Source organism: Pistacia vera, unplaced genomic scaffold (genome assembly GCF_008641045.1).
Source record: "Pistacia vera cultivar Batoury unplaced genomic scaffold, PisVer_v2 Contig109, whole genome shotgun sequence".
Lineage (NCBI taxonomy): Eukaryota > Viridiplantae > Streptophyta > Magnoliopsida > Sapindales > Anacardiaceae > Pistacia > Pistacia vera.
In genome coordinates, this window is record NW_022195126.1 from 199,035 (window position 1) to 214,354 (window position 15,320).

Consider the following 15,320-nt stretch of genomic DNA (forward strand, 5'->3'; position numbering starts at 1 on the left):
TCTCTCCACTTGAATCTTCCCGACCACAAACCCCTGGCTCTGTGATGAAGGAGACGGTGAGCAGGATATGGTGGGATTTGTTTTTATTTATTTAAACATTCATATTTTATAGATATCTTAATATTGTTATGTCATTAATATGTTTATTTTTTTTATCTATTTTAAAATACGTTATTTTATATGTATGTAAACTTTATATACATAATATTATTCATACAGTATGTCATAATAATGCTAAAATTCTGATTAATTTAAAAATGATTGAAAATAGGGTTAAAAGCGAAATTTCATTTATGAAAAAGAGATTTGATGAAATCCTTCTAAAATTGCCTATTTTCTTCCAAGTTCCAAATTGGTTGAACCTACCTACAAAGAGATTTAGGCTCAATTTCATCTGTTAACTATTTTTCTTTTTCTTTTTCATATAAAAAATTTGTATTCTCGTCTCAAATAATGTGACATCCCATGTGCTAATCACATAATTTATCGATTAATTATTTTATATATTAGTTATAAGATTAAAAATTTGGAATAGCTAGCATTATTCACGTGCGTTAATTACTAAACCAAAACCGACGTAGATAAAACTTAATAAAATAACTTGATCTACCACGTGGCACTATCTGATTACCTACAGCTAGACACACCTACAGTTTTTTACCACAAAATCGGTGGACCCGCCATAACCGCAACGGGACACGAAACCGATAATATAGTAATCTGACGTGTCAAACCTCACTTCCACCATGTTGAGATCTTCAACGTCTACCTCTTCTTAATCTACCGGTCCTCACCATCAACCTCTCCGCGTCCGCTCTCTGCGATGGCTACTGATTTGCTCAGAATCTCTCTTTTATCTCCTCCTTATCCAAACCTCGGCTTTACTTACACTTACGCTAAGAAACTCAACTTCAACCGTCTTTACTTCAACTCTCGTCTTTCAATACGACGTCGCAACCAGTTGACTTCTACTGTTACTAACACTCTTGACACCAGAATTCAAACGCAAAATGCACCGTTGGAGATTCCGAAACGACGACTGGACTCCACGGTCCTCCTCGATGTCAGCGGCATGATGTGCGGCGGCTGCGTCGCTCGAGTCAGATCGGTTATCTCGTCCGACGACCGCGTCGACTCGGTGGCGGTCAACTTGTTGACGGAGACGGCCGCGGTCAAACTGAAAGCCGAGGCCGTCACGGAGGACGAAGAGGTGTTGAATGAAGTTGCGGAGAGCTTAGGGAAGAGATTGACGGAGTGTGGATTCGAGGCCAAGAGGAGAGTGTCAGGGCTTGGCGTGGCGGAGAACGTGAAGAAATGGAAGGAAATGGTGACGAAGAAGGAGGAGTTGCTTGTGAAAAGCAGGAATCGCTTGGCGTTTGCTTGGACTTTGGTGGCATTGTGTTGTGGATCTCATGCTTCGCATATTTTGCATTCTTTGGGCATTCATTTTGGTCATAGTAATTTTTTTATTTTTTTTATTTTTGTTTTATCTAGTGGAATGAAGTTTGTACGATTTTGTTAATTAAGTGGTTTTGAAGTTCAACTTAGTTTGTTTTGTTGCTTCAGGGTCGTTTTTGGAGCTGCTTCATAATTCTTACGTCAAGGGTGGAGTTGCATTAGGGGCATTGTTGGGACCAGGGAGAGGTAAGACTTGTAAAACATTACAAATATGGTGTTTTAGTTTGATAGAAAAACTTCGAAAATATTGCATATTTGATGTTTGGTAGTCAATACCTACTAGTAATAACTCTACTTCTTGTTTGGATTCTCAAACATATTTTGATTAATCTATCTAGTATATACGTGTTTATGCATTCATAGGATTTAGGTTGTTTACTAAATATGCCCAGTAGAAAATGATTGTAAAGATTTTCATGATTTGTACTCTAACTGGGTTTTAGTGGTGTTGTAAGGGATAAATTTTTACTCTTTACGGCAGTATTCAAACTCAATCCATTAGTTCCTTTAATTTAAATGGAAGAATCTTCTGCAGACTTGCTATTTGATGGTCTTAGAGCATTCAAGAAAGGATCGCCTAATATGAATTCTCTTGTGGGATTTGGATGCATTGCTGCTTTTCTCATTAGTACTGTGAGATATGCTCTTCAATTTCTGGATGGTTATAAGTTCTATTAATATGATGAGGTATAATGTATTATAATTATTACTACTCTTGAATTCTTTGCTGTTGTAGGTCTCACTTCTGAACCCTGGGCTTGAATGGGATGCATCATTCTTTGATGAACCGGTGACTTGATTTACTTTCAGTCTTTGGTTATTTCTTTCTGATGTTCTTATGTGCATTTTGCATTTTTCTGTAGCAAGCTTGTTAATTTCTTAATCCCAGCCGCTGAACAGATTTTCATGTAACAGTCTACCATCTCTTTGATGGCTGTTTATGTTTATTGAAGGAAAAGGCGAATCCTAATTATTTTTTGTATGTGGTAAATTTCTCACATAAGGCTCTTGTTTTTTAGCATGCAGGTCATGCTTCTCGGATTTGTGCTGCTGGGACGTTCTCTGGAAGAAAGGGCAAGGATTAGGGCATCTAGTGACATGAATGAACTTTTAGTAAGTTAAAATGAGCTTCATTGTTACAGTGTGAAAGAATAAACCTGTTACCTTTTTCAATAGGAAATAAACCTGATACTTGAGTCCCATCTTTTGAAATCAGGTGTAGTTGTAGCTTCTATCAGTGTGCCTTCATCAGAAAACTTATATCAGTACTAGGTTCCTGCTGGTATATTTTTAATTAGTGCTTTTATTTACATCAAAATAATGCTCATGCCCACCATTTTATGTAGTAGCTTTAACAACTGCTTGAATGGAGAACATGTGTATCTGTGAAATGGTATGACAAATCAATTGAATGTAGTCCATGTTGCTAACCTGAAGACTGCTACTTTTGTTTCTGATACTACAGATCTTGATTCCTCTTAATATAGAACATTACACAAAAAAATCTAAATAGGTGTACTTTTATTGTTCCCATTTTCTCAGATCATGTAGAACTCACATTACTAGTTCCTCTCTCTAGCTGCTAGATTTCTTCTGCTTGTTTTTTCTACTCTTTGTAGCCTTTGCTTCTTCAATTTTCTGAATTTCTAGTTGGAATCTAGCACTGTATTACCTAATTTTGTGACAACTCTATACATTTTATTTTAAAAGTTGCTGAAACAGAAAGTTGCTAGATATTGTGATGCAATTTCAGTTATTATTGCTGTATCTCCTTGTAATGTGTTCCACTAAAAATTCATATCATATGATTTTACACTTTGATTTCACCATGGGCTGGTTGTTATTGCAGTCACTCATGTCCACTCAGTCAAGACTTGTGATTGCTTCATCAGAAAGTAGCTCTTCTGCTGATAGTGTACTTTGTTCTGATGCAATTTGTGTTGATGTCCCAACTGATGATATTCGAGTTGGCGACTCAGTATTGGTTTTGCCTGGAGAAACTATTCCTGTAGATGTAAGTGTTTCAGATTGTTTATTGAGTTCCCCATTGTTTAAAATTAGATGTTGTGAACTATTGACATCAAAAGAAGCCATATACCTTTGTGTGGTATACATTTGTGCTGTTATTTTTCCGAAACTATCATGATAAGTATGCCATGAATTTATATTTACTTTTAAGCGGACATCTTTTACAATCACAGAAAGCGCCTTGTGGGTTGAGTAATGGCATAAGTTTTTAATGTAAAATTATATGGTTTTACTGGTTTTTACTGCAAAAATTCTAAAATATCGATCTTACGAACTCCACAGATTCTTCTCTTACAATTTCATAAATGCTTGGTTAGATTTGATGGTCAACTGCCACCCCAGCTGCCCTTTACATGGATTGTAACACAGATTGAGCAGAATCATGTAAAGACAGAAATTGGCGCTCTTTTTAAAACTAAAAAGTCCTTGCTGATGTTGAGAGAATTAAGATGACAATAGTATTAAACTCTCACTATGTAAAGTTTTGTAGTTCGTACATTTAATGTTAGCTAAATTCAACTTCTCTTCTGCAGGGTAGAGTTCTTGCAGGAAGAAGTGTTGTTGATGAATCCATGCTCACTGGAGAATCACTTCCTGTTTTCAAGGAAGAAAGCAGCATCGTCTCATCTGGAACAATAAACTGGGTATGATTAGTAGACCAGTCTTTATGACCAAATTACTTGAGATAGTTGTAATTACTATTATGTCATTTTCTACTTCTTTTTCATTTGTTTTGGGTCGAGTAACTTCCTTTTTTTTATTTTTTTGTGTGTGGTAAACGTGACGGTATGACGAGAGATTTATAAATAAATATTAAAAAAAAAAAAAAAAATTGACACGGAGACGGGGGAATGAATTGAGCTTTACCCCTCATAAAGAATCTAAATACATAAAAGAAATGCAAATATGCACACCAATGAAACAAAAGTACGAAGTACAATAAAAGTATAAAAATAAAGGTATGACAACTTTGAGCTAAAAATATCTCACAAAAAAATTCAAACGAGTTAAATCAATGCTTACGTAGTCCCCTAGTGCCTTCAAATATGCTCTTATGAATTTGTTAGGGAGAAGAATCCCTCCAAGACAAGAATTACAATGAAGATGTATATTAGCTAGCCAATCTGCAATTTGCTACCTTCCCTGTAAATATGTGAACAGCAAAGTGCATTCCTTGCATAATGGAGATGCAATTAAGCCATTCATCCAAAGCTCCTCAAGAAGTTGAAATTTCAGACTATGAAAGCATAAAACACCAGCCATAGAAAAATATTCAATGCTTAACAAAAACCAACCTTTTGAATTAGCAATTTCTATAGCTGATAAAGTAGCATAAAGTTCAGCATAGAAAGCTGAATGTTGTCTATAGAAACTGCAGAACAACTGCTCCATTGAAACCTCTGAACTCTGTGCCACAATAAGAAGGTTCTGAATCTCCTTCGGTTATTCCATCTATGTTGACTTTGATCTAGCTAGTTGGGGGAGAGAACCAAAATATGGTATGTATATTGGGAACCCTCCTTAGAAGATTGTTTAGATGAAGATTTTCATAAATTTGTTGCTTTTGACCACCAATCACATTACTTGAACATNCAATCTGCAATTTGCTACCTTCCCTGTAAATATGTGAACAGCAAAGTGCATTCCTTGCATAATGGAGATGCAATTAAGCCATTCATCCAAAGCTCCTCAAGAAGTTGAAATTTCAGACTATGAAAGCATAAAACACCAGCCATAGAAAAATATTCAATGCTTAACAAAAACCAACCTTTTGAATTAGCAATTTCTATAGTTGATAAAGTAGCATAAAGTTCAGCATAGAAAGCTGAATGTTGTCTATAGAAACTGCAGAACAACTGCTCCATTGAAACCTCTGAACTCTGTGCCACAATTAGAAGGTTCTGAATCTCCTTCGGTTATTCCATCTATGTTGACTTTGATCTAGCTAGTTGGGGGAGAGAACCAAAATATGGTATGTATATTGGGAACCCTCCTTAGAAGATTGTTTAGATGAAGATTTTCATAAATTTGTTGCTTTTGACCACCAATCACATTACTTGAACATAAAGAATTCAAAAAAGAAATCTAGCTAGAGCATAGAAATTGAGTGCAAGAAATGAGAAACCTGTTTCCTCAAAGCAGAGCTTGTTGCTAGCTTTTCAGATGTGATAATGACTGCCAAACCTATAACTAAGGCTAGTAAGAATGAGATTTGAAAGATTTACCAACAAAAATTTGACCACAAATCATCCAAAGAATTCACTATTGGAGGAAGGTTGAGGAACTTATTTTTGCGTATATTTGGGATATATATGACAATTTAATGAGAAATCTACATACTTGTTCATTCATTATAACTTCATGAAATTGAATTTTCTGTGAGTCTTTCCCTTTGATGTTTCATTTAACCATTTATCCACCTTTTTATTTATTTCAGGATGGTCCTTTAAGGATTGAAGCCTCTTCAACTGGTTCTAACTCAACGATAGCCAAAATTGTTCGCATGGTTAGTTTTTTTTTACTCATATAGTTATGTAGTATATTGGACATACATTTAGGTACATTGACTGTTTTACTTTACTACAATCCAAACTTGACTTGAGCAACAAGTCAAGTTCACATTGTATCTGGAACATTTCAATAAGTATATCTGAATATTTCAACTTTGTCCTCCTTGATTTGATGGCAGTATAGAATTCAAGTGTGCTAATTTGATTTTTGTGGTTTGCATAGAGATTCTTTTTCCTAGAGGCCTTAATCTACTATATTGATAATGAACTACAGGCACTATTTTCCAGTATGACAAATTTCTAAACGATTACAAGTGCTGTGCTGCATAATTTTTTCCCTTTTTCTGGAAATTTTTTTTTAATGTTACTGGCTTGCAAAGTGTTTTATGAAAAGTAAAGCACCCAACCCTGGGGTGAGTTGAATGAGAACCCTATATTGTTTGTGAAAATACAAGAGAATTTACCAACTAAGCTTACCTATTAGCCACAAACAAAAGTATATATAACTAATTATATTAGAAGAGTAAATGCTACACTTACAGAAATAAGTGTCACAACTTTATATCCCAAGTGTTATGAGAAGTGGTTTGGCATGCACAAATCACTTACTGCATTATCTATCACTTATGTGGTATCACAAAACCAGCTACCACATCATTTTTTTTTAATAATCCAAAATCCCCCAACCTCGCTTCACGATACCAAGTTCAAAACTGGAGCCCCCACCAAACTCTAACAATCTTTGAGATGTGGGCAACAATGGCTTTTGGCCATGTAGATGCCCATGAAAGGACTTGAACGCTAAACCTTATGAGAACAAACCACAGACATAGCCGTTTGGCCAACCTCTCATAATTAGCTACCACATCACTTAGTATACAAAATCGGGATACATGCTTGTAGTTGTAGCATTATTGGTATAAGAATGTAGAAAGAGGGGATCTATATAACTGGTTAACCCCTATGGTAAAGGAAACTATTAATTACACATGATTATCCTTGAATTAAGGGTGTACCATGCATTATCAGCCTATTATTAAGGAGCAACTAGTAATGGTAACAGAAGGATCATATGTTATGACACTATTAGTTTGCAGCATATTACTTTCTTCCTTTGTAATAGTGGAGTGAAAGAACAAGTGTAGTGAGCAAACAGGTACCCAATGCATCTTCTTTAGCATTTTCATGTCCTCACAATTTAGTTTAAAATATAGAACCAAAGAGAACTTGAGGCCTGTAAGAAGATCTATAATGTTTTGTAAGAGTTGTTTGAAATTTTAAATTTAATAATTTCAATTGAGTCTATGTTCGAGGAACAACAGAAACAAAATTTCTGAACTTGGTTTGTGGATTGTTTCTACTATGTATAAGCTTTGTGCTGTAACCTGCAGGTGGAGGAAGCTCAAGGCCAAGAAGCACCAATACAAAGACTTGCAGATGCAATAGCTGGGCCATTTGTGTACAGTGTAATGACTCTATCCGCAGCAACATTTGCATTCTGGTAAGGCTTTCTTCTTTACTTGAATTACCATTTGCAGAGCTGTGCAAGTTGAAGGTGCTTAAAGGGAAGGGTAGAAGGGAAACCAGTACTTTGATTAATTTCTTAAGATATCCTCAATCTTGTAGATGTTCTTAGAAAATGAAACGGAAATGAGAACTAATGTTTATTTGTTTATGAAGCCAAACAGTTGGAATCTGGGATATGATGCAGTGGATAGTGACGATGAAAATGATAGTGATTTATCCTAATGAACAATGATGTTGTGAAGAACAATTTATTAGATTTTTTCTTTAAGTTCTTTTATTGTTTTGCTTTTTTTTCTTCTTTTTTTTTTAACCTTCTTTTGAGTCCTTGTCTTATATTGTTAGGACAAAGTTACATGGACCTTTTCAACTTTCTGTCCTTGGAAGGCCCTATCTTCATTGTCAAATTTGGGCCACCATGCTCCCGCATAAATTTGAATTTAATTCTTTAACCTCCATTGCTTTGTTCAAGCCAGCTGTCATGCCAGCTTGCTATTGCAAGCCTTTGTTTTACTAAAAACCACAGACAAATATTTTAGCTTTACTTCTGTTAGATTTAAGTATTAATGTTGAGCACTAAATATTAGCTTAAAATTTTTGGTCAAATGGTTACATAACATGGTATCATGCTACCTTATATAATTAGGATACCTTTGTATAGTTAAGATTTTTTTTCTTGTTGTTTGTTTTAGCCTATACATATGCACAATATTATGTAATGTGATACATAATTCAAAGAAATATAATTCAGTACTTTCATGGTATCAAAGCTAAAGGTTTCAAGTGGAATCCCTACTGCACACACTTGAATCTAAATCATTTGTCTTGGTTTTTGAGCTTGGACCATCTTTCTAGTTATATGTCCTGGTTCCGGTTTTGAGCTTTGCCCATTTGCCTCTCCTAATGACCATTACACATGCGGAGGCCTTTGAACTAAAGTATTAATGTTGGGTCCTTAGCTATCAGCCTTAGCTTTTTCTTATCCTTTTGATGAATAATTGGTACTTTTAATTTCTTATGGAATGATTGGTTTTAGTTTTCCTGGTACCTGCTTCTTAGGCTTTTTTTCTTCCATGTTCAGGTACTACATTGGATCTAACATTTTTCCAGATGTTTTGCTCAATGACATTGCTGGGCCAGATGGGAATCCATTGCTTTTGAGCTTGAAACTCGCTGTGGATGTCTTGGTGTGTAATGCTGAACAGACATGACATTTGTTAAATTTCCTTACTTTAGTCTTTTGTTTATCTTTGTAGTCCTTAACATTAATTTGCTTTTCCCAGGTAGTTTCATGCCCATGTGCACTGGGCCTTGCAACACCCACTGCAATCCTGGTTGGCACTTCTCTTGGTATGCTATCTAACTTGTTAATATTATCAAGTTTGATAGTGTTAAGATGTCTCACATATCTCGAAGAGAATGGCACTGCTCATATCAATAACGTTCCAATCACAACATTCTCAAAAATCTCTTTTTTTGGTGCATGTTGTCTTCATGTCCTGTAATCAACTTCCACTCATATCGGTAGTCCTTTTATTTTAAGATTATTAAGTGATTGGAATATATGTTACATTCACTAGTTACAAGTTCTACTTTCACTGATGCTTTGACTGATGCTAATTTAGTGCTAGCCACAAAATGGCATGAAATAAAATGGAGAGCTGTGAAATATTGCATACTTCGAGTGCTATATTCGAGTTCCAAGGAAAATTGCTTTCAAAAATCGTGATTCATAGGAATCTCGTACCCTTAGATGGTTAGATGCTCAACATGTCATCTGAAGTTGCAGCTTTTTCTGTTTTTATATTTTTATCCATTACAAGCTCAAACCTACTTTTAGATGGTTTGATCACTTTCTCGAGTCTGGGTATAAGGTGATTATGATGAATAAAATAAAAGATATTGGACTTTGTTGTTATATCGACAGAACCTGTAAAACCTTAATGCTTTATAATGCATTTCTTGGATACTTGTTAGAAGCTCTAAGTTTTCTTTTATGTCATTGTAAATAATCAGGAGCAAAACAAGGACTTCTTATAAGGGGAGGAGATGTATTAGAACGCTTGGCCAGCATAAATTATGTCGCTTTAGACAAGGTAGTATAAAATTTCTAAATGATGCCATTGAAAGTGTTACATTCTGATTTCTTCCTCCATTCCCACTCGCAGACAGGAACACTCACAGAAGGGAAACCTGCTGTTTCTAAAGTGGCTGCTTTTGCTCATGAAGAATCAGAAATTCTTAAAATTGCTGCTGCAGTAGAGAAAACAGCAACGCATCCAATTGCAACGGCTATTGTAAATAAAGCAGAAGCATTAAATTTGGCAATCCCAGTCACAAGAGGGCAATTAGTAGAACCAGGTTTTGGAACCTTAGCAGAAGTTGATGGACGCTTGGTTGCAATTGGTACTTTAGAATGGGTAAATGAAAGCTTTCAGAAAAGAACACATTTTTCTGATCTAATGAATCTGGAACATACTATTAGTAACCAGTCATCAGATTGGGCGTCATCATCTAACTATTCAAATACAGTTGTGTATGTTGGATGTGAAGGAGAGGGTATTATTGGTACTATTGCAATATCTGACAGTTTGCGCCATGATGCCGAATCTACTGTAAGCAGGTAATTTGCTTCCCCATAATATGTTGTGATATTGACAAACTCTTCTGCAGATTGTCATGACAAACACACAATAATGTGCAAGAAATCCTTTAACTTTCAAAACAAAGCTTTTCGAGGTCTTCAAGACAACCACATAGATATTCTTCATGTATCTATCAATAGATCTCCTTTTCAGTTATTTATCACTCTCAAAACAGAGAGAATTCATAAATTTGTGATGACATATTTTTACTTCTAATTAGCATTAAAGGAAAGTTTTGGAATGTTTTCTGATCTTTGAGCCATTGTTGAGTTTAAATATGTGTTTTGGTTCATGGATTGTTTATCATAAAATTATATGTTTATTAGTTTATTTTATTGATTGGAATCACCCTAAGCCAAAATCCTCCATTTGTCTTTGATGTGGGGACAGTTTTTTTCTTCTTTACATCACATGTTTTACACAACTCTTTTTATTGGTTCTTTTTATTTATTTTTTTTTTTTATTATTATTATTATTTTTTTTTTAATGAGGTATGGCTGCTGGAATCAAATGTTTGATAACTGAAATGAATTTAAATTGTATTTTATGAGGTGTGGCTCGTAGAATCAAATGTTAATAGTAACCGAAATGAATTTAAACTGTAGTTTACTCAGGGAAAAGCAGTTTCTAGTTTTATCCAATTTATGAAATCCTACTATTGATATCATGTGCTTTCCTACCTTAAAAATTGAAGGCTCCAGCAAAAGGGTATCAAAACGATCCTCTTATCAGGAGACAGGGAAGAGGCAGTTGCAGCTGTAGCAAAGGCAGTTGGAATAGAAAATGAATATATCAACTCATCCTTGACTCCACAGCAGAAATCAGAGTTTGTATCAACTCTTCAAACTGCAGGACATCGTGTTGCAATGGTAACCATCTTTGCTTGGACCCCATATCATATTCCTCTAAAATTTAGCATCAACATGGAGAAAAATGAACCATATCCATCTTTACTTGGATCTAATATCATATTCCTCTAGAATTTTGTATCAAAATAGAGAAAAACGAATCACCTTATTCATCATAACATGGTAGTTAATTTTATTTTCTATCAGATACTAGATGTATTGGGAACTCAATAATTTATGTTTTATTCAGCAAAAATTAGGGGCTTTAAAATGATTTGTGGGTACTTTTATTCTTATATCTCTTTACTGTTTTTTTGTAGATGCATACATGTTATTTTGCAAGGGTAAACTATTGGATGACCCTTTTATTGTTATTTTCTGTAATTGTGTTGTTACCAACATGTAATTTTTTAGCTTTAAAAAAGGATGATCTATATTTTATTTGGTCTTCAGTTGAGAATCTAAATTCTTATGTTTTAAAGAAAACATTATTTATGAAACTATTTGCTTGTTGTTATGGTGATTGGATGACCTTGTCTAATTGCCTGCTTTGAATAATCATGGAGACAAACCTAGATAAGTACTGTAGGCAGATTTTACTAAACATTTTTCGGGGTCCAAACATTCCTATGATCATGAGCTTAGGTAGTGTAAGGTATAGGTTGGGCCCCCGTTCAAGCAACAAATGCATAGGAAATGTAGAATTATGAGCTTTGGTTGAAATGTTCAGCTGACATGTTTTTCTGTTGAAGGTAGGTGATGGCATAAATGATGCACCTTCTTTGGCTCTTGCCGATGTTGGGATTGCTCTGCAGATTGAAGCACAAGAAAATGCTGCATCAACTGCATCATCAATTATACTTCTTGGAAACAAACTTTCACAAGTACGTTTTCTTTAATGTTGAAACATTCAAGTATTGTAATTGTTTATGCAACTCGTGCCCATAGGTGCTATTACTTTAATCAGCTTGTCCAACAACATCATAGTTTTCTACATGGTAATAATATGGAGCTTTAACTCTATGTAGTATATTATTTACATGTAGTGTTTCCGTTACTCTTTGGTATTATTGAACATTTATTGAGCTAAAGTTTTGAGGTCTGTATTCATTGGTGTCATAGTTGAACCATGTTATCCACTTTGCAGCCCATAAAGGTCAGACAAGATAATTTTTCCTGGGCATCACCATCGTAGAAATCATCTAGTTACGTACCTGCATGGTAACAATGCAGTATCTGTAGTTTGTGTGTGTGAGTGAGCAAGTCACCACGCAGAATGCATGATATATTACTCCCATGTGGTTCCATATTATATTTTCTCACAAATATAACTAAATAGTAATTGCTACGTTCATAATGATTTCTTGTAATATCTCATTTATTTTGCATAATTTTTCCTAACTTAAAAGTTCTATGTAACTGTTCTCAAAAAGTTCACTTTCCTTGTAGCTCGTAGATGCGGTGGATCTTGCACAGGCAACAATGGCAAAAGTTTATCAGAATTTATCATGGGCGATAGCATATAATGTTGTTGCCATCCCCATAGCAGCCGGACTGCTACTTCCACAATATGATTTTGCCATGACACCATCACTTTCAGGCGAGTAAAAATCATGCATTACATCACATACTCATATTTTGCGTATTTCCTGAATCCATGAATAGAATGGAAAGAAAGAAAAGCCATGTTCGACTTTCTCATGGGTCCTACGATAACAACGTTGCCCTCTCTATGTTGGACTAACTCATTTAATACTTGATGTTTGGTTTGACACAGGTGGGCTGATGGCCCTGAGCTCCATATTCGTTGTCACCAATTCATTGCTGCTACAGTTCCATGGATTCGAAAGGAGTAAGAAGGGCTAGCTCTCCTCACATGATGAAGATGCCTGTCTCTGTCTGCCCATTTTACAAATATCTGATTGAGTTGCTTTCACAGCGGGGAGATTAATTCGATCACCTTACTTCAGTTAATTCTAAAGCTTTCTTGTTTGTACAAAAATATTGTAATGGGAAATAATTAACTCATGAAATTATGGGATTTTAATAAATTATGATAGTTGATATGGATCCATTTAAGTGATGAGGGATATTTGATGATCCATTATTTTCTGATAGGTTCAGGGTTCGTACTTATTTGTATAAATATATTAGCCCATTATCATTTCTCCTTTTAACAAAAGGGCAGGGAGAAGGGAAGTAAGAGTATATTTATTTTCATGCAGCCCTCCATGATTCGTAACATCATGCAGGAATCGGCAGAGGTCTGAGATGTGTTTGATAGCTAGCCCACATTTCGAGGGTTTTGGTCAAATCCTACAAGGTTTGATTGCACTGCCCTGCAACAAATCAGATGGTTCTAAACAAAATAAAAAATATTATCACAACTTAACAATGCCCACCCACATTCTATATTCTACACAGTTTACCCCCCCTTTTATTATGAGAAGGCTTCCCTCAAACCCCACACGTTTCACCTATTAGCAGTCAGCATCCAGTGGTTCGAAAATAAGATCCTAAGCCCCATTCTGTCCATGCCCGTTAAACAAGGAAGTAACCCGCATTGCCTTCTGCCAGCCTCGTGGTTTTGACGTGAGAAGGGAGGAAGAAGAGGGGGAAAACTGAAAAGTATATGGGGTTTCTGTTAGGGAGGGGTGAAAAGTCAAACTTGCCCTTCCTTCCAAATAAAAATATCAACTGCTAGTAATTAAATTTGACAACAAAAGAAGAGAAAAAAAAAAAAGGAATGGGTCTACGGAAAGGGATAATAAATAGAGACATTAAATGGTCACGTGATTGGGAACAATTGTCTCTGATTTTGGGCTTTCATTCTAAAACGCTTTACATGTGATTAGTGGGCTCTCTATTTACTGTTTTAATTATAAAAAAAAAACATACATCTCCCACACCCCTCCGCCACGTTGTCATTTGGAAAAATAATTGCATGTGGTGGACCTCACCTTCTTTACTGTGACATTTAACATCCTATTATATTATTCACATCAAATTTCATCTCTTCAACTACAGTCATTTCTAAAACTAATTTTATGATGTCATATTATATTTTTTAGTTAAATGCTTGATATTAATTTTCATGCTTAATCACCATTGAATTTACGCTCTATTCTTCAATCAAATGGTGAGTTTGCATTAAAACTTTACTTATATTTGATGTGCATTCAAACTAATTTAAAACATATGATTTGGCATGTTAAAATAAAATCAACGGCTCTTCAATTACCCTTCTTTCAATACTTCATTACAATATTAGAGCTACAAGTTTCTAATATGACATCCTGATATATGAAATTTCTCTAAGCAAACGTCTTTATATAATTTTTCTTCAAGATCACATCTATATACTATTGGATTTGATCAGTCCATTAAATTGATATTTGACAACTGAGATATAATGATATGAAGCATGGTCCTCACAAATTATATCAGGACATTCCACGTTGTCTAATATATATATATAATAATATATATATTATATATATATATAATATATAATATATATATATATATAATATATATATATATATATATATAACGTTGTTTAAAAGAACCTGTTGAACCGAAATCGGCAGGTACCTGAGGTTTGGTTCCGGTTCCTACCTAGAATCGACCGTCAACGGTAGGTTCTGGTTCCAAATTTTTAGAACTGTTACTGTGCGATTCCGAAACTAATATAAATAAATTAAAGATTATAGGGGTAAATAAAACTTTTGTAGAAAAATAATGTAATACATTTATATTTATATTTCATAACATTTAAAGTAAGTTAGTTTGTTTTTAAGAATCTACCTTTACCAAGTAATGGAGTCTGTAATTTTGATTTGTAATTTTATTTTTATTAACAGTGCCCGGTGGGGGTGTATTTGTAAGTTTTTAAGGGTTTTTTGCCTTTTAAAAACTTTTAGGGGTCATATAATTTTACAGGATACCCAGAATCGGAATCGAAATCGTTGTTACAATTCTAATTCTGGGTACCTAGGAACTGGAACCGTCGATTCTGATTTCGTTTCTTTCAAAAATATAGGGTACCTAGAACCGAACACCCCTATATATAATCATTCTCCAAGTGGGTGTCCTGAAATTTTACCAAGCAGATCAAAGGTGAGCGTCTAGGTGCTCACTTTGTAAGCCCTACATAAAAATAATAATTACCCTATTAAATATGTTAAAATTGTATGTCATATTTGGGGATTGAAAACAGAATATTTTCTAAAAAGAGCACATTGTTACATGAGGAAAGTTAAGGATGAAAGATATTTTGAGACTCTTGTATTTTTAGAGTATAAATC

The 15,320-nt window shown here is 34.7% G+C and overlaps 1 protein-coding gene across 2 annotated transcripts; it reads left to right on the forward strand.

The window, feature by feature from the left end:
* The first annotated feature begins 753 nt into the window (after window positions 1-753).
* Window positions 754-13,055, forward strand: LOC116135744 (copper-transporting ATPase PAA2, chloroplastic). Of its 2 annotated transcripts, XM_031421460.1 has the most exons (17): window positions 754-1,457; window positions 1,567-1,644; window positions 1,994-2,091; window positions 2,195-2,248; window positions 2,485-2,571; window positions 3,308-3,472; window positions 4,020-4,130; window positions 5,924-5,992; window positions 7,388-7,497; window positions 8,602-8,707; window positions 8,804-8,870; window positions 9,537-9,616; window positions 9,689-10,143; window positions 10,860-11,034; window positions 11,766-11,897; window positions 12,463-12,613; window positions 12,791-13,055. In XM_031421460.1, exons 1-17 carry the CDS (start codon window positions 824-826, stop codon window positions 12,877-12,879), a joined length of 2,661 nt encoding a protein of 886 aa, XP_031277320.1. In that variant the 5' UTR covers window positions 754-823; the 3' UTR covers window positions 12,880-13,055. The 2 variants fall into 2 exon arrangements, with proteins under 2 accessions (XP_031277320.1, XP_031277328.1); XM_031421468.1 differs by lacking the exon at window positions 3,308-3,472.
* Window positions 13,056-15,320: the final 2,265 nt, after the last annotated feature.